The 23,789-nt window shown below is 43.3% G+C and overlaps 1 protein-coding gene across 2 annotated transcripts in view; it reads left to right on the forward strand.

Moving 5' to 3' along the window:
* PPP1R21 (protein phosphatase 1 regulatory subunit 21) overlaps nt 1–23,789 on the forward strand; it is an 87,722-nt gene that overhangs the window by 50,476 nt on the left and 13,457 nt on the right. The window contains exons 15-20 of one of the 2 annotated variants that reach the window (XM_073672089.1): nt 1,483–1,635; nt 6,376–6,468; nt 7,256–7,471; nt 7,879–7,914; nt 9,162–9,278; nt 14,594–14,692. In XM_073672089.1, the coding sequence (XP_073528190.1) occupies nt 1,483–1,635; nt 6,376–6,468; nt 7,256–7,471; nt 7,879–7,914; nt 9,162–9,278; nt 14,594–14,692 (714 nt within the window). The remainder of the gene's footprint in view (nt 1–1,482; nt 1,636–6,375; nt 6,469–7,255; nt 7,472–7,878; nt 7,915–9,161; nt 9,279–14,593; nt 14,693–23,789) is intronic. The other variant, XM_073672090.1, reaches the window with a different exon arrangement.

A 23,789-nucleotide genomic window follows, 5' to 3' on the forward strand; every position in this document is an offset into this window, starting at 1 on the left:
ATGTCCCCCCGCACACTGCCCCTCTGCAAAATGTCCCCCCGCACACTGCCCCTCTGCAAAATGTCCCCCCGCACACTGCCCCTCTGCAAAATGTCCCCCCGCACACTGCCCCTCTGCAAAATGTCCCCCCGCACACTGCCCCTCTGCAAAATGTCCCCCCGCACACTGCCTCTCTGTAAAATGTCCCCCCGCACACTGCCTCTCTGTAAAATGTCCCCACGCACACTGCCTCTCTGTAAAATGTCCCCCTCGTACTGCCTCACTGCAAAATGTCCCCCTCGTACTGCCTCACTGCAAAATGTCCCCCGCACACTGCCCCTCTGCAAAATGTCCCCCGCACAGTGCACGGCTTCGGTGCCGGAAGCAGAGTGATGACGTCAGCAGCGTGCTGACCTCCTCATGCTGCCGCGGGTCGGGGACTGACGAGTGCTGCTCTCCTCGAATCTTGGCGCCACGTTGTTCAAATGGTCTGAAAGGCACGAATATATTTGAATATAACAAGGTGCTGGCACATCCCGGACAGCTCCGAGGGCCGTATATTGTGCAGGCCTGAAGTAAGGTGTACGCCACTTATAGGCATTTTTTTTTCTCCGTCCGAAGTTACTGATAACAGGGAACAATAGGTTACATCCACTGCACAGCAGATACTGGAGTTGTGCTAAAATTTCCCAAGGACCCTTGTCCAACAGCCACGTCTTTACTCTGTCCGCTGGGTCAGAGCCCTGTGAACGTCTTCCTACCAGCGGCATCACCGGCCCCCCATCTGGTTTGTAGGCACGGCATGATGACCTCACCCCAGAACTATTGATCAGAAGAGGCGCCGGGGATGCTGCAGATCATAGGAGGCTCGCAGGCTCTGGTCCGGAAGCCACAGACTAACAATGTGGCCACTGGAGCAGGATCCTGCAAATCTTTTTGCTCAACTGTAGGAAATACAAAGAATTAGGCTATGATCACACATCAAGGTTTTTTCAGTGTTTTTTATGCTAATTTTCAGCTGCGTTTTGCAGTACCAGCAAAGTCTATGAGAAATCAGAATTCTCTGTCCACCCGTCATGTTTTTTTTTTTTTTGTTCCTGATTTTATGCCTTGCATGTTTTTTTGGAAAATGGAGCATGTCACTTTTTTCAGCATTTTTTCAGAGTTTTTTTTTCATCCATAGGAAGTAATAGGTGGTGAAAAAAAATGCATCAAAATTTGTATCATCGTTTTTTTCAGCGTTTTTGATGCCAAAGTAGAATGGGGTTCATTTATTTTCAAAGAACTTTATGTACATGCATAAAAAAGACAGAAGGACAGTGAAAAAAAACGCACCAAAAACACACAAAAAAACACCAAAACTGCAAAAAAAAAAAATCCTGAACAAAATGCCCTTGAAGATCAGGTTTTGCTGCAGAAAATTGACGCCAAAAAAAAAAAATGACGTGTGAACATAGCCTTATAGTTTTACAAAGAATAACCTTTTATTTCCTTTTTTAACAGATTGCAAACTTTTTCTCCAACAACCTGGACTACTTCATGACCTCCTTAAGTTACGGACCAAAAGGGCGACCAGGCTTCACCAATCCCCTGTCAGCCGAAATGATGCTTCAGTACAAGCAGAAAGCCGCCCGTTATATGAAAGCTTTAAAGACGGTTTGTATAGAAGGCGCAGCCTCGTACCTCCCAGTATTTAACCCGCATTACGTCCTGATTAGAGAACAAGTATTGCCTCTTCTGCAGCCGTCCTGCCTTCCAGGCTGCCAGTGCGAGATCCACCACAGGTCATTAAATATTTAGATCTCAAGCAAAGCGGATACTGCTGACAATTTGTGCTGAACAAGTCTAGTCCGCAGCATTAATTTGTTTTCATGCCAGCAAAATGTCGGCAGTAGGACTCTTCTGAGCCTTGTGATATTTAAGGTTTTCATTATAATTGGGTAGCGTCTGCCCCAGGAGCAGCTTTTACCTAGAAATCTTACAGCCATTAATTGTCGGAATGAATCGATTTTTATTTTTAGGGCCCTTGTCTTTTTTTTTTTTCCCTTTCCCTATAATGATCGTGTTTCTTTTGAGCTCATTTTTAACAACATACATTTATTCTCGGTGAGGTACGTGGAGAATGAACCTATTTTAGAGATGATGGTAATTGCACAGGAAGGAGGAGCTCAATTTGTGCACTTGGTTTAAGGTCAGATTCAGTTTTTAAAGTGCTTTTTTTTGCCAGCATTGAAGATGATTAGAGCATAAGTTATGTAGTCTTTATTCATTTTCCAAATGGAGAAAGAGAACTTTCATCCATGGAACATTTTATATGTTGACTGCAATTAACATCCTTGTGTAAGTCCAGCATTAGGAGGGTAGTCATCACGAATACATCTTTCCTAGTATCAGCCATGATGCAAAACACTGCAATAAGATCTGATCTCGATATTACGTTCTCATTACTGTGTGTCATATGGGCAAGGAGATTTAAAGGCCTATCCTTAAAGTAGGTCACTATTGATGGGCGAGCATTCGCGCCACCCGACCGACATCAAGGTGCTTGGGTACGTATTGAGTATCGCAGGTGCTCGAGTTCCATGCTCAAGTCCCCGGGGATTGCCTGCCACATACGGTAATGCCAGTAGCCAACATGGTTCAAGTCTCATAGGAAGATTTAAAAAATAAAAGATTTAAAAAAAAAAAAAGTTTTTTTCTGTTTTTTAAATCCGAAAGAAAAAAAAATAGAACAAAATGGTAAGCGATCGAAACGCCAGAATTGCTTTTTTTTTTTTTGTTTTTTTTTAGGGGGTCTCCACACTTTTCTTCAAAACTGCAACAGAAAGCGATCAAAATGTTGTATCTACCCAGAAAAGGTTTCCATAAGTCAGCTTGCCATGTAAAAAAATAAAACAAAAAACCTTCAGACCAACGGAATAAGGTTACGAATCTCAAAAAAATAGCAACATGATTTGTTTTGGTTTTGTTTTTAATATCCAGAACGTTGTTTTACCATTTTAAATTAAAAAAAAAAACTAAAAAAAAACCTATATAAGTTTGGTATCACCGTAATTGTGCGGACATGCAGAACCATGTTGCCAGGTAATTTTCACTGGACAATTGAAAACAAAATGCAAAAGATAATGATGGAATTGTGAGGTGGGGTTGGGGGTTTGGGGGCATTTCACTGCAATTAAATTTTTTTTTCTCATCTTACAATACATTTTATGGTACAGTGAATGGTGGCATTCAATACTACAGGTAGTCACGCAATAAAACAAGTACTAATATGTCTATGTTGGCGATGAAATTAAAAGTTATGGCTCTTGGAAGAATGGAAAGAAAAAAAAAAATGGAAGTTCAAAAAATGATCAAAATCGCCCAAGAGTGAAGGAGTGACGAGAGAGACGATCTTCTTCCTTCTTGCATTTCTTCGCTCTAGGGATCTATGAGAGATCTTAGGTTGACCATACACATTAGATGGCTGTCTGCTGATCGTTTGGCCGACAGCCATCTCAGCCGACTCTCCCATACATGAGCGATTGCTCAGCCGATCGCTCCTGTGTTTTCTATGAGAAAGATGTTGACTGACGCATCGGCCAGCAGCTTATCTACTGGAGAACAATGCGATCGGCAGTCCGAAATCAGACATGCGCGATCAGCATCTCTCCCGACCGTCAGTCGGCCGGTGCCCCCATACACATTATACCATCGGCAGAACCTGTCGACATCAGCGGATTCGGCCAACATTAGTCTGTTTGGTAACATGCTAGTTTCCAGCTCTCACAATCCCATCCTCCTCTCTAACTTTTAATGAAATAACTTTCTGCGATCAGTCACTCGGTCTGTACGTCCTCCCTGTTCCGCTGTTTTGCATTTACTTTGTGCCCCTGATTGACCCGTTGGATATTTTGCATTGTCTAGCAGATGTGCAGCGTACCTAATAAAGTGGCCACTAACCGTACAAATGAGAATAAAGCTTACAGGACTGGGTGTAGCCAGTGTAAAGATAAATGATTCCGCGTCCTTATATGTCCTGTGTCCAACCTTCGTCTTGTCGCACCTTCGTATCCTCTCTGATCCCTTAACTAATTTCCTTTTTATCGTTTTACTGCACTTTGTTTCCAGCCCGCTTCCCTCTTGTGTAGTTTGAGCTTTTAGTCTGTATTATTATGTAAAGGAAGGGTACTAGCAGGGCTCATTATGTCTGGATTTCCAATTAACGCGACACTAAATCTACTGACTTGAAGTCCTGACGCATCCAGATGCCGCGTGCAGTGTCCCCTCCGCCTCCGAGATGTTAGACCGCCATGGTCGTCTATGATCTCCACTCACCATGGAAGTTAGTGCAGTTTCCATTCTGCTATTATTCTCTTTTTCCTTGCGAATTGTCTATAGATCTGTACATTGCATCGGATTTCCCCAGATGAATATCCCAAGAAGTCCTGCATCCCTGCAGAGTAAACTGGCTTTAGGTTTTTTGCTCAGATGACTCTTGTGGCTTTTATGTATGAGAATTTGGCTTCTCAGATCTGTGCAATAAAGGGCGCCGGAGATATTACACATTACTGCTTCTTTGGGTGTTCCAGGAGTTCAGCCATGTCCTCCTTATCTTGTGTGTGCCCGTAAGACAACTGCCTTCAGCAGGAGCCTCCCCCCTCTGCCCTGTCTGAAGTAGGACCAATTATAACTAAACTCCACACCAAGGCCTTCCCAAGCCAAAAACAGAACAGGGCAGTAGTCAATTAACCCCGTGTTCTCTGCTGCGTTTCTGCAAGATTGTTTGATGACGTAATAGGCAAAAAATCCCAGTGGTTTACATTTTTTTAATGTACTTTAGGGAATCTGTCAGCACGATCAATCCCCACAAACTGTGGCCATGTTGCCCTCTGAAAGATAATGTCATCCACACATGTACATATGCAATCTGTTGCTCCATTACTGAAAACATTGCTGCTTTTAATTCATATGCAAATGAGGCTTAAATGCTCTGCGAGTGTCATAGCACTTCCCAAGCCTTTGCTTCCCTGGCTCTATTCCCTGCCCAACCTCACTTTCCTTTGATTGACTGATAGCTCATTGGCCCTCACTACACAATCAGTGTGCTGTCTGTCAAGCAGAGGAATGTGTGGGATTAAGTCAGGGAAGCAAAGACTTGGGAAGTGCTTTGACACTTCCAGAGCACTTAAGCCTCATTTTGTATGTGGATTAAAACAGTGATTTTTTTTTTATAAACTTTGTTTTCCCCTCTTCTGGACACTGCTTCAGAAGAGTAATGTAAAGCCCCGCGCCTGTCCACCCTGCTGTGATCATACCTACTGGTAACTTTTTGGGTATTAACAGTGGAGGAAATTACTCATCCGATTGTCAGCCATGGCTACCTCTGAGGTTGCAGAAGCTGAAGGCCTGTTCTAGACAGGATGATCTCACATAATTAACTTCTCTATGAAGAAGACATAGCGATTGATTTTTCGGCTTATTTTGCAGCGTAATATCGGCTGTACTAGTGTGTTTTTTTTGTTTTTTATTTGTGCCTTTTTTATGTTATCTTTACTTGTTTTCGTCTATCTTTTTTTAATTTGTCATAATGGCTGTGGTTTTGATTTTCCAGATATTTTAGCCTAACTCATCATTTGCGACTTTTTGAAATGTCGGAAAAAAATTTGTGCAGTACTCCAATACCCTAGAGGAATACAAAATCTTTAATTTTTTTTCTTTCCCACCGTTACAGATTTGCATCATTTTATAGCTTATTGAAAGTATTGAGCAATTTTATTCTAAAAAGGCTCAAAAGAGATAAAAAAAAAAAAAATTGCATCCTTGAATCTGTACCACAATTCATAACTGTGCACACATTTTAATGTATTTGGCGTAATTCACCCTAGCGCAAAAATAAAGGCAAGAAAAAAAAAACACTTTAGCAAAGATTATTATCTGCATAAAACTGGTCAATTCTTCATTTAAGTCACATTATCAGTAGTGATGAGCGAGCATGCTCGTTTAACCCTTTAAACGAGCATGCTCGGGTGCTCGGCATTTCTTTTACTTCCCCTGCGGCTGCAAGTGTCACGGCTGTTAGACAACTGTGACACATGCAGGGATTGCCTGATAAACAGGCAATCTCTGCATGTGTTACAGGTGTATGACAGATGTGACCCATGCAGGCGCGGCGACACTTTCATCAATGCCGAGTATGTCGCAAATATTCGGCGAGCACCCGAGCGTGCTCACCGAAGGGGTTAATAATTCATACTTGCTCAACACTAATTATCAATCATTGAGTGGATAGAAAGGAAATGATTCCTATTTAGATGTGGATCCTGCGGGAACCCCAGAAGGTCACAAAACCATGAAAGATCGGGTCTTGTAGTGTCTGATCATTGCTATTGACCTGTCGTCCTTCTTCTGTTACAGCCCTGTCCAGACTCTGTGCCTTACGAGGAGGCGTTGGTGAATCGCAGAGTGCTCCTAAGCTCTACAGAAAGCAGAGAAGGCCTCGCCCAGCAGGTACGGCGGGATGCGCTGGAAACACTTGATCTGCCTTATTGTAGGGGTGCACAATCTCCTTTGTACTGAGGGCCACATCGCCAGATCAAAATCAATCCCAAGGGCTGCAATAAAACTTATTGAGGAATTATTATCCGAGATCTTTATGGCCTATCAAAAAGTATACACCATAAATATCTACCATGTGCTGGTTCTAGGACTCCCACCTACCGGGTGAGTGGGGTCACCTTCTCCACCATACACACTCCAGAGAAGAAGATGCCATGCACTCACTTGGCTTCAACCATGAGTTGATGAAATCCCATGGCTCAAAAGATGCCTAATAGACATTGTGTGCACATGCCTCAAATCAGTCTGGAAAATTGGTTTCGGCTGGGCCTGTTGATGGACACGGATGAAGGAGATTTTGGCTTCTTTGTATGAATAAGAGGCTTCCTTGCTTACCGGTCATTCAAAAGACCAAGTGTCACACCTTTTCAAAGGGGTTGTCCGCTACAAATTTTCATATTAAAATTGGGTTCAGGGTGGTGTAAAAAAGAACACAAAAAAATAATCAACAGAAGGAACCCTACCGCTTCGGCTCAGCAGTGCTTGTGTTCCCTGCTGGTCTCCGCTCTATCTCTATTAGCAGGTAACATCATGTAACCGATACTGCCAATCAGAAGCAACGGATTGCTGGCTCTACGGTCGGAGAACTGACTGCTGAATGCACCTGTAAATCTGTGCATAGGGGTGAGGGGGACATGTCCTCTTCTGCCAGGTCCTCACCTCTGCGATGTCTCCACAGGTGCAGCATAGTCTTGAGAAGATCAGTAAACTGGAGCAAGAGAAGGAGCACTGGATGCTGGAGGCGCAGCTGTCCAAGATCAAACTGGAGAAGGAGACGCAGCGGATATCCGACATAATGAAGAATATGGATAAAGAACGGCCAGCTGACCCCACACAGGAAAATGCCTTCTTACATGTGACCGACAACGCCGAGGAAACAAAATCTACAAGTTTGGTAAGGGATCATCTGATATCATTGATTTATTTCTTAAACAGAACAGATAAAGTAGCCCCAAGGTTTGCGATCAGACAATCTTCTCTAGTGCCCGATCATTCCCTGACGTGGCGTGGTAATCGGTATTAATCAAAAAATGTCCCTCGCTCTGGAGAACTTGGCACGGCCATTGTAAAGAATCAGATTCGATGGCCCGTTGATTTGAATTGTTTAAATATCAGATGGTGTACAATTCATTCATTGTCATTGTAGGAGAGAGGGGCTTCAATGCAGGCCCTCCCTACCACCATTGACCATATATTTTTATATATCCCACTACAATGGGATATAAAGTGGACCAACACTTTACTTGTATTTCAATTCCTTGGTTTATACACCAACTTATCTGTTTGTCTCTTTCTTTATAGATTGGCATATTAACCATGAGTAGCGATAATCTGCAGGTATGGTACATGACCCAACAGACTTGACTTTGACTTGAACAAAAAAAAAAAATCAGCTGAGATGACCAGTGACTGAGTCTCTGAAACCAGTTTGACCGAGCTGTTTGCTTTAAAAAAAAAAAAAAAAATCCCTTTCCGCGCATATAACCATTGATGCCTTGCAGCCGGCATAAATCAAAGAAATAGTTTGTATAACTGCTAGTAGTTAGCGTGGTGCGTCCAGGCCATGCACGCTAAGCCACCTTATTTTTTTTGCACTAAGCCAATGTTCTTCCTTTTAATTTGGGTGATATCCTCTATGCAAAACAGAGGGCATTGTTTTTTAAATCTTCACCTTGTCACGAGTCCACCACTATATATAATTCAGCTAGTGTTCCCTTCTTTAGTTGTCCCTTTCTTTCTGGAAGTTCTTGGTATACTTCTCTTTAGTTAGATCATGTGATCTCATGGTGACCCTCCTGAGAATTACATTGCTTCATGTTCTCAGAAGAGGATCACCAGAAGATCCCATAAGGCGCAATTGCATGGACAGAAGCTGCTATCAAAGATAATGATGATGATTGCACATCTCCTGTCACAGAGTTATATTGTAAATGATCACCGTTCCGCTTCCCTGACTGTATAATTATAATTACTAGTTTTATTTAGGAGTATATAAGGGTGGGGGGGTTAATCTGTGTCTTTTCTGCTATAATCTGGACATGTGATGATCTGATGCTATATGGGATTGATAGCAGTGCACGAGTGCTAGGAAGCTAGATGGAGGCCGAATTGCATGGAAATACGTACAGTGAATATAAGAGAAGTGCAGATTGTGACAAAACATCTGGTAGGGGTGTGATTCATCCATAATCCATGGATACTACTCAGACATGAGCACCTATCGCCGTCATCATTTGGAGATTAGAGATCTGTAGGTTTACCAGTAGGATTGACTCATCCCGAAACTGCAGAAATTGACCCATACAAGAAATCGGGGGCTGCTTTGTTTCCTGTAGAAGTTTTGTTGGCTGAAGCTCGGTCTCCGCACTCGGTGAGATTAATGCGAGTTTTGTACAGTAAGGACAGGCTTCTTTCCCAGATACGTGGACACACTCTCTGCCGCACCGCAGTCATTATTGCTGCACAGGTCAGGGTTTGATGTAGATAATACCAGCAGAAAGTTTGACTGACAGTTCAGATGTTAATCAGCTCGGGCGAGACGGACCGGTCATTCTAAAAATAATCCCCCTTATTGTCATGAACAGGTTCCAGATCACGACTCAAGGGAAGGACTGATAAAAAATCATTACATGACAAGAATAGCCGAGCTCACAACACAGCTCCAGCTGGCAGACAGCAAGTCCGTCCATTTCCATGCCGAGGTTTGTCTGGCCGCTGCTAATTGTCAGATGTGGATGTAGAAGTGATGCACTCCGGTGTGTAGGGAGATGGCATTCGGAAGCAGATTTGGAGGAAATTCTCATTATTTTCTTAGGAAATCAGCATGTTCTAACCCAGATCCTATTTTATGTCTCGGTGTCACTATTGCCGCTGATAAGATGAAGGATGGCATATTGCATATTGATTGTGTCATACGCCACAAGGAACTGTAGATCCAAATGGATCTATAATGTGCATTGATTTAACCCCTTCCTGACATTAGATGTGATAGTGCGTCCTACGTCGGGTCGCCATGGCCTCAGGATCTGAGTCCGCACCATCGCCGGCTGTGTTACACAGGCAGCATATGCCTCTAATTGCAGCAACCGGCGCTTGTGTCAGTCACTGCTGTTTAACCATTTAAATTTTATGGTAAATCACTAAAGACAGCATTTAAATTACACGATTGCCAACGTGCATGTGGTCGGCTCCCATCACACTTGCAACGCAGTCGCTGGGTTCTCATATCCTGATTGCAGTGTATAAAACAAGCGATCACAGGTTCTAATCCTCTGACAGGGATGTCAAACTTAAACACGCAGAGCGCCAAAATGAAAACCTTGGACAAAGTCGTGGGCCAACCAGTATACAGTATAATGGCCCCACATAGTCCTCCATACAGAATAATGGGCCCCACATAATCCTCCACACAGAATAATTGGCCCCACATAGCCCTCCATATAGAATAATGGGCCCCATATAGTCCTCCATACAGTATAATGGGCCTCACATAGTCCTCCATACAGAATAATGGCCCCACATAGTCCTCCATGCAGAATAATGGGCCCTGCATAGTGCTTCATACAGTATAATGGGCCCCACATAGTGCTTCATACAGTATAATGGGCCCCACATAGTCCTCCATACAGTATAATGGGCCCCACATAGTCCTCCATACAGAATAATGGGCCCCACATAATCCTCCTTACAGTATAATGGGCCCCACATAGTGCTTCATACAGTATAATGGGCCCACATAGTCCTTCATACAGAATAATGGCCCCACATAGTCCTTCATACAGAATAATGGCCCCACATAGTCCTCCATACAGTATAACGGGACCCACATAGTCCTCCATACAGTATAATGGGCCCACATAGTCCTCCATATAGAATAATGGGCCCCATATAGTGCTATATACAGAATAATGGGCCCCACATAGTGCTATATACAGAATAATGGGCCCCACATAGTCCTCCATACAGAATAATGGCCCCACATAGTCCTTCATACAGAATAATGGCCCCACATAGTCCTCCATACAGTATAATGGGCCCACATAGTCCTCCATATAGAATAATGGGCCCCACATAGTGCTATATACAGAATAATGGGCCCCACATAGTGCTATATACAGAATAAGGGGCCCCACATAGTCCTCCATACAGAATAATGGGCCCACATAGTCCTACATACAGAATAATGGGCCCCACATAGTCCTCCATACAGAATAATGGGCCCCACATAGTCCTCCATATAGAATAATGGGCCCCACATAGTCCTCCATATAGAATAATGGGCCCCACATAGTCCTCCATACAGAATAATGGGCCCCACATAGTCCTCCATACAGAATAATGGGCCCCACATAGTCCTCCATACAGTATAATGGGCCCCACATAGTCCTCCATACAGAATAATGGGCCCCACATAGTCCTCCATACAGAATAATGGGCCCCCACCTAGTCCTCCATACAGTATAATGGCCCCACCTAGTCCTACATACAGTATAATGGCCCCACCTAGTCCTCCATACAGTATAATGGCCCCACATAGTCCTCCATACAGTATAATGGCCCTACCTAGTCCTCCATACAGTATAATGGCCCCACATAGTCCTCCATACAGTATAATGGGCCCCACATAGTCCTCCATACAGAATAATGGGCCCCACATAGTCCTCCATACAGAATAATGGGCCCCACATAGTCCTCCATACAGAATAATGGGCCCCACATAGTCCTCAATATAGAATAATGAGCCCCACAAAGTCCTCCATACAGAATAATGGGTCCCACATAGTCCTCAATATAGAATAATGGGCCCCACATAGTCCTCCATACAGAATAATGGGCCCCACATAGTCCTCCATACAGAATAATGGCCCCACATAGTCCTCCATACAGAATAATGGCCCCACATAGTCCTCCATACAGAATAATGGGCCCCACATAGTCCTCCATACAGAATAATGGGCCCCACATAGTCCTCCATACAGTATAATGGCCCCACATAGTCCTCCATACAGTATAATGGGCCCCACATAGTCCTCCATACAGAATAATGGGCCCCACATAGCCCTCCATACAGAATAATAGGCCCCACATAGCCCTCCATACAGAATAATGGGCCCCACATAGCCCTCCATACAGAATAATGGGCCCCACATAGTCCTCCATACAGAATAATGGGCCCCACATAGTCCTCCATACAGAATAATGGGCCCCACATAGTCCTCCATACAGTATAATGGGCCCCACATAGTCCTCCATACAGAATAATGGCCCCACATAGTCTTCCATACAGTATAATGTGCCCCACATAGCCCTCCATACAGTATAATGGGCCCCACATAGCCCTCCATACAGTATAATGGGCCCCACATAGCCCTCCATACAGTATAATGGGCCCCACATAGCCCTACATACAGAATAATAGGCCCCACATAGCAATCCATACAGAATAATAGGCCCCACATAGCCCTCCATACAGAATAATGGACCCCACATAGTCCTCCATACAGAATAATGGGCCCCACATAGTCCTCCATACAGAATAATGGGCCCCACATAGTCCTCCATACAGAATAATGGGCCCCACATAGTCCCCCATACAGAATAATGGGCCCCACATAGTGCTCCATACAGAATAATGGGCCCCACATAGTGCTCCATACAGAATAATGGGCCCCACATAGTCCTCCATACAGAATAATGGGCCCCACATAGTCCTCCATACAGAATAATGGGCCCCACATAGTCCTCCATACAGAATAATGGGCCCCACATAGTCCTCCATACAGAATAATGGGCCCCACATAGTCCCCCATACAGAATAATGGGCCCCACATAGTGCTCCATACAGAATAATGGGCCCCACATAGTCCCCCATACAGAATAATGGGCCCCACATAGTCTTCCATACAGAATAATGGGCCCCACATAGTCCTCCATACAGAATAATGGGCCCCACATAGTCCTCCATACAGAATAATGGGCCCCACATAGTCCTCCATACAGAATAATGGGCCCCACATAGTGCTCCATACAGAATAATGGGCCACACATAGTCCTCCATACAGAATAATGGGCCCCACATAGTCCTCCATACAGTATAATGGCCCCACATAGTCCTCCATACAGTATAATGGGCCCCACAGAGGGGTGGTGGTTCTGGTGTCGCAGGCCAAATATAACCACCCTGCGGGCCAGATTTGGCCCACGGGTCAGAATTGGACATGTATGCTCTATGGGAACTAAGAAATATTGTAAAAAAAAATTGAAAAGTTTTTGTTAGAATGATAAAAAATATATAAAAATTCAAATTGCCTCCTTTATTTTCAAATTAAGACGTGAAAAAAAAAAAAAGTTATTGCAGAGCCCACAAAAGTCCGATTTATCAAAATATAAAATTAATCAACCCGTACAATACACGCCGTAAAGGGAAAAAAAATCCAGAATTGCATATCTTTGGTCGCCACAGCTCCCTTTAAAAAAAAAAAAAATGCTATAAAAACAAAAAGCAATCAAAATGCTATTAATAAAAATGTTACCTCGACAATCAAAAATCTGAATCCATTGGCGGAAATTTAAAAAAAAAATAAAAAAATAACGGTGCTCCGAAAATGGTGGCACAATCCAAATCTTATTTATTTTTTCTAACTTTTTCTGAATATTTTTTTGTACCACTTAAATAAAAAAACCAAGATATAAACCTTAATAGTTGGCAATTATAATTGTAGAGACCTGAATAATCACATTTCCAGGTCGTTTTTACTGCACAACGAACAGCATAAAAAGAAAACTTAAAAATTAATGGCTCAATTGTGTTTTTTATGGTTTTGTTTTTTCTACCATTTTACCTTACTTGAAATGTTTTCCCTTTTTTCAGTACAATAGAAAAATGAATAGTGCCATATGAAACAAAAAATTGTCTTGCAAAAAAAAAAACAAAAACAACGAGCTCTCGTACATCTATGTCGATTAAATACAAAAAAAGTTATGGCTCTTGGAAGAAAGAGAGGAAGAAACAAAAATGCAAAAGCGTAAATTGAACGCAGGGTGAAGGAGTTAAAGGGGTATTCCCATCTCCAAGATCCTATCCCAATATGCAGTAGGTGTAGTAGTAGTAATAATAATAGCAAATACCTCCAATTAGAAATGTAGTATAGTTCTTCTGATTCGCTATGTCGCTCACCCCATGTACAGGGCATTGCAGTAGCTTGGGTATCCATGGTTACGACCACTCATATAGTGACAGTTAGTTGTTAGTAATCGTAACCATGGATACCTAAACTACTGCAATGCCCTGCTCATGAGGTAAGCGACATAGCGAATCAGAAGAACTATGCTAAATTTCTAATTGGAGGTATTTGCTAATATTATTGTTACACCTACTACATATTGGGATAGGATCTTGGCGATGGGAATACCCCTTTTAATTATTTGTTATAATGGCAAACAACCCTTTAGTCATGGTTACAAGAGAACACATCTTGCATTTCTTATAATGTCCCCAACTTTAGGGCATTTTTGTTTTCTTAGAACTCTGCGATGTGCAGCTCCTCCATTATTCCTCCTGGAAATGTATAATTAAGAGCTGGATGTTATCAGACCCTTCACCCCATGTATGATGTGCGTCTGTGCATTCAGCGCTGACATTGTCAGACTGCCCTATTGACGAGGAACGGGAGTGCCAAGTTGTCGATTTTTTTTTTTTTTTTCTCCATATATTTCCAGGAGGAATAACAGGAGGACGGCACAAAAAATAGCTTCTGAATGGTTTATGGGGAGTACGAATATTTACTAAAGCAGCCGGTGGATACTCTCTCACCGGAAAGCAAGTCAGGGGTTTAAGAGCGGTAATTGTATGTATTGATACCTTGGCTTTGTTTTTAGCGTAGGCTAAAGCCGAGCTGTGTCCTGTTCCATCACCCCCTGCTTATAAATTGCCGCGCCGGCCCGTTTTGGCCGAGCGTGAGCGTAATCCCATCCCTGTGAGCATTACCTTGTTATCATCTATGTGTTTGATTTCCAGTGCCGGGCTCTCGCTAAGAGATTAGCGTTGGCAGAAAAATCCAATCAGACCCTAACAGAAGAAACCAAATCGGCCAGTCTGAGCATCAGCAGATTGCAGGTAAGGGCGGCCAGCTGGCAAGTCCGGGCCCACGCGCCACCATTTATCTCTCACAATGACCGTCCGGAGGGAAGACTATCGCTAAATACAAAGGCCGCGCGCCTGCCCAGCATTGCCCCATTGTAGGAGGGATGTGCCAGTAATGTCAGGAAAAAGACACACAGCCGGGACTAATGCACCATGCTTAACCCATTAAGGGCTGGCCTGTTCTGGACTGCAAGTAGCGAGCATTTTTCTTTTTTTTTTTCCAATTATTGATACAGCATTAGGGCCTCCTTGTTTTTGTGTTTTGAGTTGTATTTCCTTTCCTGGCACCATTTTGCGGTCCACATAAGTTTATTGTATCTAAGTTTATTGATTTTATTTATTTCATGCAAACAAGTACAATCTCAGTCTGAGAGCACCGGGGGTCTATGTGAACAGTGAATATGTGAATATGTTCTGTACACTATGCTTTAAAAAATAGAATAAAATCAGGCCCCGATTAATCAAGGTCGACGTTGTTCCCGTCAGTATTGATGAATGCGTATGGTGGAGTGCCTGACTCATTAAGATAATATTAGCAAATGCCTCCAATTAGAAATGTAGTATAATTCTTCTGATTAGCTATGTTGCTTACCCCATGTACAGGGCATTCAAGTAGCTTAAGTATCCATGGTTACAGCCACTAACCGCTAACTGACTGTCACTATATCAGTGGTCGTAACTAGTGTTGAGCCACCCCCGTAGTGTTCGGTTCGTCGAACACCGGGATGTTCGAGGAACTGTTCGTCGAACACCTTAGAACACCGTCGAACACCGTTAAAACCAATGGCAGGCAAACAAAAACACATAGAAACACATAGAAAACACCTGCAAAGGTGTCCAAAAGCTGACAAACTGCTCAGAAGACACTCTCTTTAAAAAAGCCGGCTGGCAAATTCAGCAGCGGCATACACCGGTACCCGACAATTTAGACAAGAAGGAATAGAGCATCACACATAGATTAGATAGATAGAAACATGTCAGTCACACATATAAGAAGCACAGTGACAGTGTTGGTTACTGCACTTGTCATTTAGTGTAAAGGATTTATTAAAAAAAATATTAGTGTTTTCATGCACCGTCTCTTTAAAAAAGCCGGCCGGCAATTCAGCATCTGTACCCGACAATTTAGAACAGAAAGAATAGAGCTTCACACATAGATTAGATAGATAGAAACATGTCAGTCACATATATAATAAGTACAGTGATAGTGTTGCTTACTGTACTTGTCATTTAGTGTAAAGGATTTATGTAAAAAAATAATAGTGTTTTCATGCACTGTCTCTTTAAAAAAGCCGGCCGGCAATTCAGCAGCGGTACCCGACAATTTAGAACAGAAAGATAGAGCATCACACATAGATTAGATAGATAGAAACATGTCAGTCACATATATATGAAGTACAGTGATAGTGTTGGTTACTGTACTTGTCATTTAGTATTAAAATAAAGGATTTATTATTAAAAAAATTGGCGTGGGGTTCCCCTTAATTTTAGGCTGTAGCGGAGGTTAAGCAGACGGCTGGGGCAGATGTTTGAAGCCTGGGAAGGGGGTAATACCCACGGAGCTTCCCAGGCTACTAATATCAGCCCCCAGCTGAATACATAGCCTTTACTAGTTATTAAAATGGGGGACCCCCCAAAAAAAATGACGTGGGGTCCCCCCTAATTTAATAGCTAGCAAAGGCTAGGCAGACAGCTGGGGGCTGATATTAATAGCCCAGGAAGGGAGCCATGAATATTGGCCCCCTCCCAGGCTAGAAACACCAGCCGTCAGCCGCCCCAGAAATGGCGCATTCATAGGATGCGCCAATTCTGGCACTTAGCCTCGCTCTTCCACGCTGCCCTGGTGCGGTGGCAGGGGGTAATAGGGTTGGGGTTGATGTCAGCTTATAATGCCAGCTGACATCAAGCCCAGGTTAGTAATGGAGAGGCGTCTATAAGACACCCCCATTACTAACCCCATAGTCAAAGTTAAAAAAAACACAAACACCCAGAATAAAGTCCTTTAATTGAAATAAAGACACAATCCTTTATTGTTCTAAATTAAACCATACTTACCATCACGCCCATTCCAGCTGAAGCCAACGATCTCCTGCAATAAAAGAAAAATAATAAAGCAACCTCATCCTTACCTTTCCATGGTTCCCACGACAGCTTCAGCTCTGCTACATCGAGATGACAGGCTGGACCGCAGCAGAACGCTGCCATCCAGCCTGTCATCCCGCAGACACTGAGAAGCGCAGGCTTGCTTGCGCTGCTCAGCGTCTCTCTGTGACGACATCCAGATGAGCCGAGTTCATGTCCAATGAACTCAGCTCACCTCCTGCACGTCACTGACAGCGTGGGAAAATTCTCCTGCAATCAGCGCTTCAGCGTGAGAATTTTCCCACGCTGTCAGTGACGTGCATGAGGTGAGCCGAGTTCATTGGACATGACCTCGGCGCATCTGGATGCCGTCACAGCGAGACAGTGAGGAGCGCAAGCATGCCTGCGCTTCTCAGGGTCTGCGGGATGACAGACTGGATGGCAGCGTTCTGCTGCGGTCCAGCCAGTCATCTCGATGTAGCAGAGCTGAAGCTGTCGTGGGAACCATGGAAAGGTAAGGATGAGGTTGGTTTATTATTTTTCTTTTATTGCAGGAGATCGTTGGCTTCAGCTGGAATGGGTGTGATGGTAAGTATGGTTTAATTTAGAACAATAAATAATTGTCTTTATTTCAATTAAAGGACTTTATTCTGGGTGTTGTGTTTTTTTTAAATACTTTACTAGAAATTCATGGCGGTCATGTCTAATACTGGCGTGACCCCATGAATTTTGGGCTTGGGGCCAGCTGATAATACCAAGCTGGCCCTAACCCCTTTATTACCCAGTGAGCCACCGCACCAGGGCCCTGGATGAGTTGGGTACAGCGCCAGAAGATGGCGCTTCTATGAACGCGCCATTTTCCGGGGTGGCTGCGGACTGCAATTTGTAGCGGGGGGGGGTCCAGAAAGCTTGGGCCTCCCTGCGCTGCAGATTCCAGCCCCCAGCTGCCTAGTTGTACCTGGCTGGACACAAATATAGTGCGAAGCCCCATGTCAATTTTTTTTAATTATTTCATGAAAAAAACACAACACCCAGAAAAAAGTCCTTTAATTGAAATAAACACACAATTCTTTATTGTTCTAAATTAAACCATACTTACCATCACGCCCATTCCAGCTGAAGCCAACGATCTCCTGAAATAAAAGAAAAATAATAAAGCAACATCATCCTTACCTTTCCATGGTTCCCATGACAGCTTCAGCTCTGCTACATCGAGATGACAGGCTGGACCGCAGCAGAACGCTGCCATCCAGCCTGTCATCCCGCAGACACTGAGAAGCGCAGGCTTGCTTGCGCTCCACAGTGTCTCTCTGTGAGGGCATCCAGATGAGCCGAGTTAATGTCCAATGAACTCGGCTCACCTCATGCACGTCACTGACAGCGTGGGAAAATTCTCCTGCACTCAGCGCTTCAGCGTGGGAGAATTCTCACACTGAAGCGCTGAGTGCAGGAGAATTCTCCCACGCTGTCAGTGACGTGCAGGAGGTGAGCTGAGTTCATTGGACATGAGCTCACCTTATGCACGTCACTGACAGCGTGGGAAAATTCTCCTGCACTCAGCGCTTCAGCGTGGGAGAATTCTCACGCTGAAGCGCTGAGTGCAGGAGAATTCTCCCACGCTGTCAGTGACGTGCAGGAGGTGAGCTGAGTTCATTGGACATGAGCTCACCTTATGCACGTCACTGACAGCGTGGGAGAATTCTCCTGCACTCACCGCTTCAGCGTGAGAATTTTCCCACGCTGTCAGTGACGTGCATGAGGTGAGCCGAGTTCATTGGACATGAACTCGGCTCATCTGGATGTCGTCACAGAGAGACGCTGAGCAGCGCAAGCAAGCCTGCGCTTCTCAGTGTCTGCGGGATGAGAGGCTGGATGGCAGCGTTCTGCTGCGGTCCAGCCTGTCATCTCGATGTAGCAGAGCTGAAGCTGTCGTGGGAACCATGGAAAGGTAAGGATGAGGTTGCTTTATTATTTTTCTTTTATTGCAGGAGATCGTTGGCTTCAGCTGGAATGGGCGTGACGGTAAGTATGGTTTAATTTAGAACAATAAAGGATTGTGTCTTTATTTCAATTAAAGGACTTTATTCTGGGTGTTTGTGTTTTTTTAACTTTGACTATGGGGTTAGTAATGGGGGTGTCTTATAGACGCCTCTCCATTACTAACCTGGGCTTGATGTCAGCTGGCATTATAAGCTGACATCAACCCCAACCCTATTACCCCCTGCCACCGCACCAGGGCAGCGTGGAAGAGCGAGGCTAAGTGCCAGAATTGGCGCATCCTATGAATGCGCCATTTCTGGGGCGGCTGACGGCTGGTGTTTCTAGCCTGGGAGGGGGCCAATATTCATGGCTCCCTTCCTGGGCTATTAATATCAGCCCCCAGCTGTCTGCCTAGCCTTTGCTAGCTATTAAATTAGGGGGGACCCCACGTCATTTTTTTTGGGGGGTCCCCCATTTTAATAGCTAGTAAAGGCTATGTATTCAGCTGGGGGCTGATATTAGTAGCCTGGGAAGCTCCGTGGGTATTACCCCCTTCCCAGGCTTCAAACATCTGCCCCAGCCGTCTGCTTAACCTCCGCTAGAGCCTAAAATTAAGGGGAACCCCACGCCAATTTTTTTAATAATAAATCCTTTATTTTAATACTAAATGACAAGTACAGTAACCAACACTATCACTGTACTTCATATATATGTGACATGTTTCTATCTATCTAATCTATGTGTGAAGCTCTATTCTGTCTGTTATAAATTGTCGGGAACCGCTGCTGAATTGCCGGCCGGCTTTTTTAAAGAGACGGTGCATGAAAACACTATTATTTTTTTTGATAAATCCTTTACGCTAAATGACAAGTACAGTAAGCAGCACTTTCACTGTACTTCGTATATATGTGGCTGACATGTTTATATCTATCTATCTAATCTATGTGTGAAGCTCTATTCTTTCGGTTCTAAATTGTCGGGTACCGGTGTATGCCGCTGCTGAATTGCCGGCTTTTCATGTTTCACTGTTGGCACTGTTCCCATCGATTTGGGCAATCACTGTAATGCCACAACCACCATGGCTGTGGCATTACAGTGAGTGGCAGACAATCCCTGCATGATTGGTGCTCTAAATAGCGCCAGACATGCAGGACACGCTTTTGGTGCACGAACAGTTATCGAACATAACCTCGAACAGCCGAATTTTTTGCAAATCGTTCGGGTTCGTCGAACAACTCGAACACCGCCCAAAACAGCTCGAATTTGAGATTGGCGAACAGTTCTAGTCGAACACCGCTCATCTCTAGTCGTAACCATGGATACCTAAGCTACTTGAATGCCCTGTACATGGGGTAAGCAACATAGCCAATCAGAAGAACTATACTACATTTCTACATATACTATATTTCTAATTGGAGGTATTTGCTAATATTATTATTACATCTATTACATGTTGGGTAAGATCTTGGAGATGGGAATACCCCTTTAATCTTCATAGACGTTTCTTGTCGATTTGGGGGTTAGTGACTGCTTCCATATTGGCTTGAGTTCTCCTCCCATCTGTCCAACGCTGTTTTTTAATTACAGTTGGATCTCATCTACTCTTTAAAGGGGTATTTTACTTTTAGGAAAGTGGACCCCAAATGCTGTAGAATACCTAAAATAACAAACAGAGCAAGCACTCGACCTACTGGGGTCCAGCACCGACTCCCAGCTGGCTGCTCTGGTCTCAATGTTTTGGGCTGTAGGGATGATGTCACATCAACGGCGTGCATCACTGCTGCAGCCCGGCCAATCACTGAGCTTGATGGCTGTGCCAAGGTAGACTGCTCAAACTGCTGAGCTCAGTGATTGGCTGCAGCAGTGATGTGCACTGTTGACGTGATGTCACTGTTGCAGCCCAAACGCTTAAACTACAACAGCGACTGCAAGCCAACACTGGGCCCAGGGAGGGTGAGTATTTATTTATTTATTTATTTATTTTTTTTTGTCAAATTAACCCTATGAGAACTTGTTTTCAGCAGAATGGGTTAAATTTTTATTTCTTTGTTTTTTGTTTTAATTTTATTTATGCAAGAATTAGGGAAAAACCGCAATTACACCATTGGCCAATTGGAAAGTTTGGACTTGACTGCAGAACTTCCAGACTTTCTGTAGTGTTGGATGTCAGACTAATGTCACTTTACTGCTGTTTTTCGCTATTTGCTCAGAAAGTGAGAGTAATTATTTGAGCGGTATTTTTTCCCTCCCTTTGTGGATAGTTTCACCATTAGTAATCACAGCCATTGTTGATCCGCTGCCAGCAAAGTGTCGTCGTTTGGAGGAGACGAGGACGTCATTGATTATTTATCTGATCATTAACACAGATGAAGCCGTCTTTTCACAGCATTATTACTCAGCTGGAAGAGAGAAATATTGAACGCCGCGCGGATCTCACATAAGTGACTTACGATTGAGCCGCTTTACTACATGACAGTCGCTGCTGATCTGTTCCTCGCCAGGAAAATACAGGCGACCTATGGAAAATGCTAGCGAGCTTGCTAAGGAATTGAACTGCTGTGGACAACTTTGCACTTATTGTTTGTTGTTTATTTTTGGACCATAATTTTTGGACCCATGACCTGTTTTTGTAAGACACTTTATTTTCCTTAGTGTATAAGTCGTCTCTCTCGACTGAATTGGAAAACGGCAGCTTTTTTAAATCTGCAGCGTTATTTCTCTCGGCGTGTTTTTTTCACCCATAGAAAGCAGTGAGAAAGTGCAAGAAAAACACAACTATGCATTTTTGCATCGTTTTAGCTGCGTTTTTGATTAAAACAAACTTTATTAGACATATACTGTAGACAAATGACACCAAATAATCCGCACCAAAACTAAAAGCAGGTTTTGCAATTTTTAAGTAGCTTATTTACTGCTAATAGAGCAAGTTTTACTTGCATAAAAAAAGCTGCAAAAAAAAAAAATCGCTGCCAAAATGCTATGTGTGAATGTACCCTTTGTATAGGGTTTTTAAGTGGTAAAAAAAAAAGTGCTTTTGTGTCTCCAATTCTCCATTTGTGTAACTTTTTATTTTTGTTTTTCGGTTATGAGATATTTTTATTGATACCATTTTGGGTTAAATACGAAGGTTACGTTGTATTGAATTTTTCGTGCAGAGGGGCAGCAACGGAATACAGGCATTCGATTTTCAATTTTTTTTTGCTTTATGGCATTTACCAGACAAGTTAATTAAGTTATTAAGATTTTGATAGACGGAACTTTTATGGATGCATTCATACCAAATGTTTTTTTTCTATTTTTTTAATTTTTATTTTTAATGGGTAAAAACGGGATAATCCCCCCCCCTTCCAAAAAAAATTACCTTAACTAAAAGTAAAAAGGAAGTTTTTTAAACATAAGCCCCCCCTTAGGGGACTTGAGCCTGCGATAGTCTGTTGTATGTACTGCAATAGAACAGTATTGGAGTATGTAACTGTCTCAGGTAACGATTGTGGGGGAAAGTAGCGCAGTAGTTGCATGGAACGGTGCGTCCCCCCAGGACTACACATCAGGAGTTAAAACCAGGAGCAGTGGCACAAAAATGGGATGGGTTCTTGCCGAGCCTAACTTGTTTGGGTGCTAAGGCAACCCAATTCCGCTGTATGGCCGAAGTAGCAGAGCCACAAGCCAAATCAGCAGGACTGTCGTGGGATACAGAAGCATGGGAGGATCTGGTCGGACACGACCATTGGCAGGGACAGCGTCCGTTTTCTCCAATGCGGCAGCAGTACAAGGAATAAAAGGCGAGTGCAGCATATCGGGGTTAAGGATATTGGAAAGATCGTGCTATGTGCACAGAGAAATGGACTGCAGAAATAGAGCTGCAGTACTAGACACATCCTATGGATAAGGGTGGCGCTGTTTGAGAAAGAAGCAGACACATTTTTTGATATTCCGGACAATTAATCTCACAATGGCTGATGTGTAGTTGCACTTTAAAAGTTTACAGTCTATTTCGGCTGGGAAATGGTCCGCTTCTCCTTGCTCGCTGTGTTGACACCATGCCCGATAAGTAGAGGCTCTTTGTAGCCAGACATTTTTGATCTCATGCTAATTCCGTCACCATGTAGAGAAGAATATTAGAAGTCTCCGCTGATTTCCTCTTTGGTTCTTACATCAGACCTGATCGCTTTATAGAAATGTCTTCTAAATAGCATTTCATTTTTCCTCTGTGTATTATTGCCTTTCATCCTCTCCTCCCCGCTTCTTATCTGCTCTCGTTCCCTGCGCGGCTCTATTCCTTGATGACCTTTATGTTGAAGAATACAGATTGCCATCAGCGCTGCTCCGGTCTCGTGTTTTGGACATGAATAATGTAGTCTGCCATTTGTGCACTGTCAGGAAGATGCATGGACATTTTAATAACAGCAAAGTCTAAAGAAGAATATAAAGCATTTTCTATTTTGTCTTTATCAGATTTAGTTTATATTAATTGGAATATATTGTTTGTGATGTTTTGGTTCTGATTTACAGTAAATGTTCGTTTTTTGTTCTATATTATGTTGGAAGTTTATGAATGAATATTATTTTTTAGCGGTTATAACTCCTTTTTTCCGATACTGCGCTTAAACAGCAATTATAACATTTTACCTTCCTGTACTCACTACTAAAAGGAGCTTAAAGGAGCGGTCACTTGCAATAAATATGTTGGTTTTTTATAACCTGGTGTAAATGCCGCTGTTCTCCTGAATCCGGCGTTGTGTTTTTTTTTGTTCCTGAGCCTTTCCATTCCTGAGATATGGCCTCATATTCTCAATATGTAAATATGGACTTGTTATCCAAGTGGGCGTGTCCGAGATTTATATGCAGGGAAGAGGAGGCCATATCTCAGGAATAGAGAGGCTCAGGAACAAAAGAAAAACTATGCCAGATTCAGGAGAACAGCGGCTTTTACAGCAGGTAACAAAAATTTACTTACTTCTGGCAAGTGACAGGGCATCTTTAGGAGCTAATTAATTATAGAGTTCAA

Source organism: Phyllobates terribilis, unplaced genomic scaffold, assembly GCF_046119375.1.
Source record: "Phyllobates terribilis strain yellow unplaced genomic scaffold, ASM4611937v1 Scaffold_3__8_contigs__length_932513732, whole genome shotgun sequence".
Taxonomy (NCBI): domain Eukaryota; kingdom Metazoa; phylum Chordata; class Amphibia; order Anura; family Dendrobatidae; genus Phyllobates; species Phyllobates terribilis.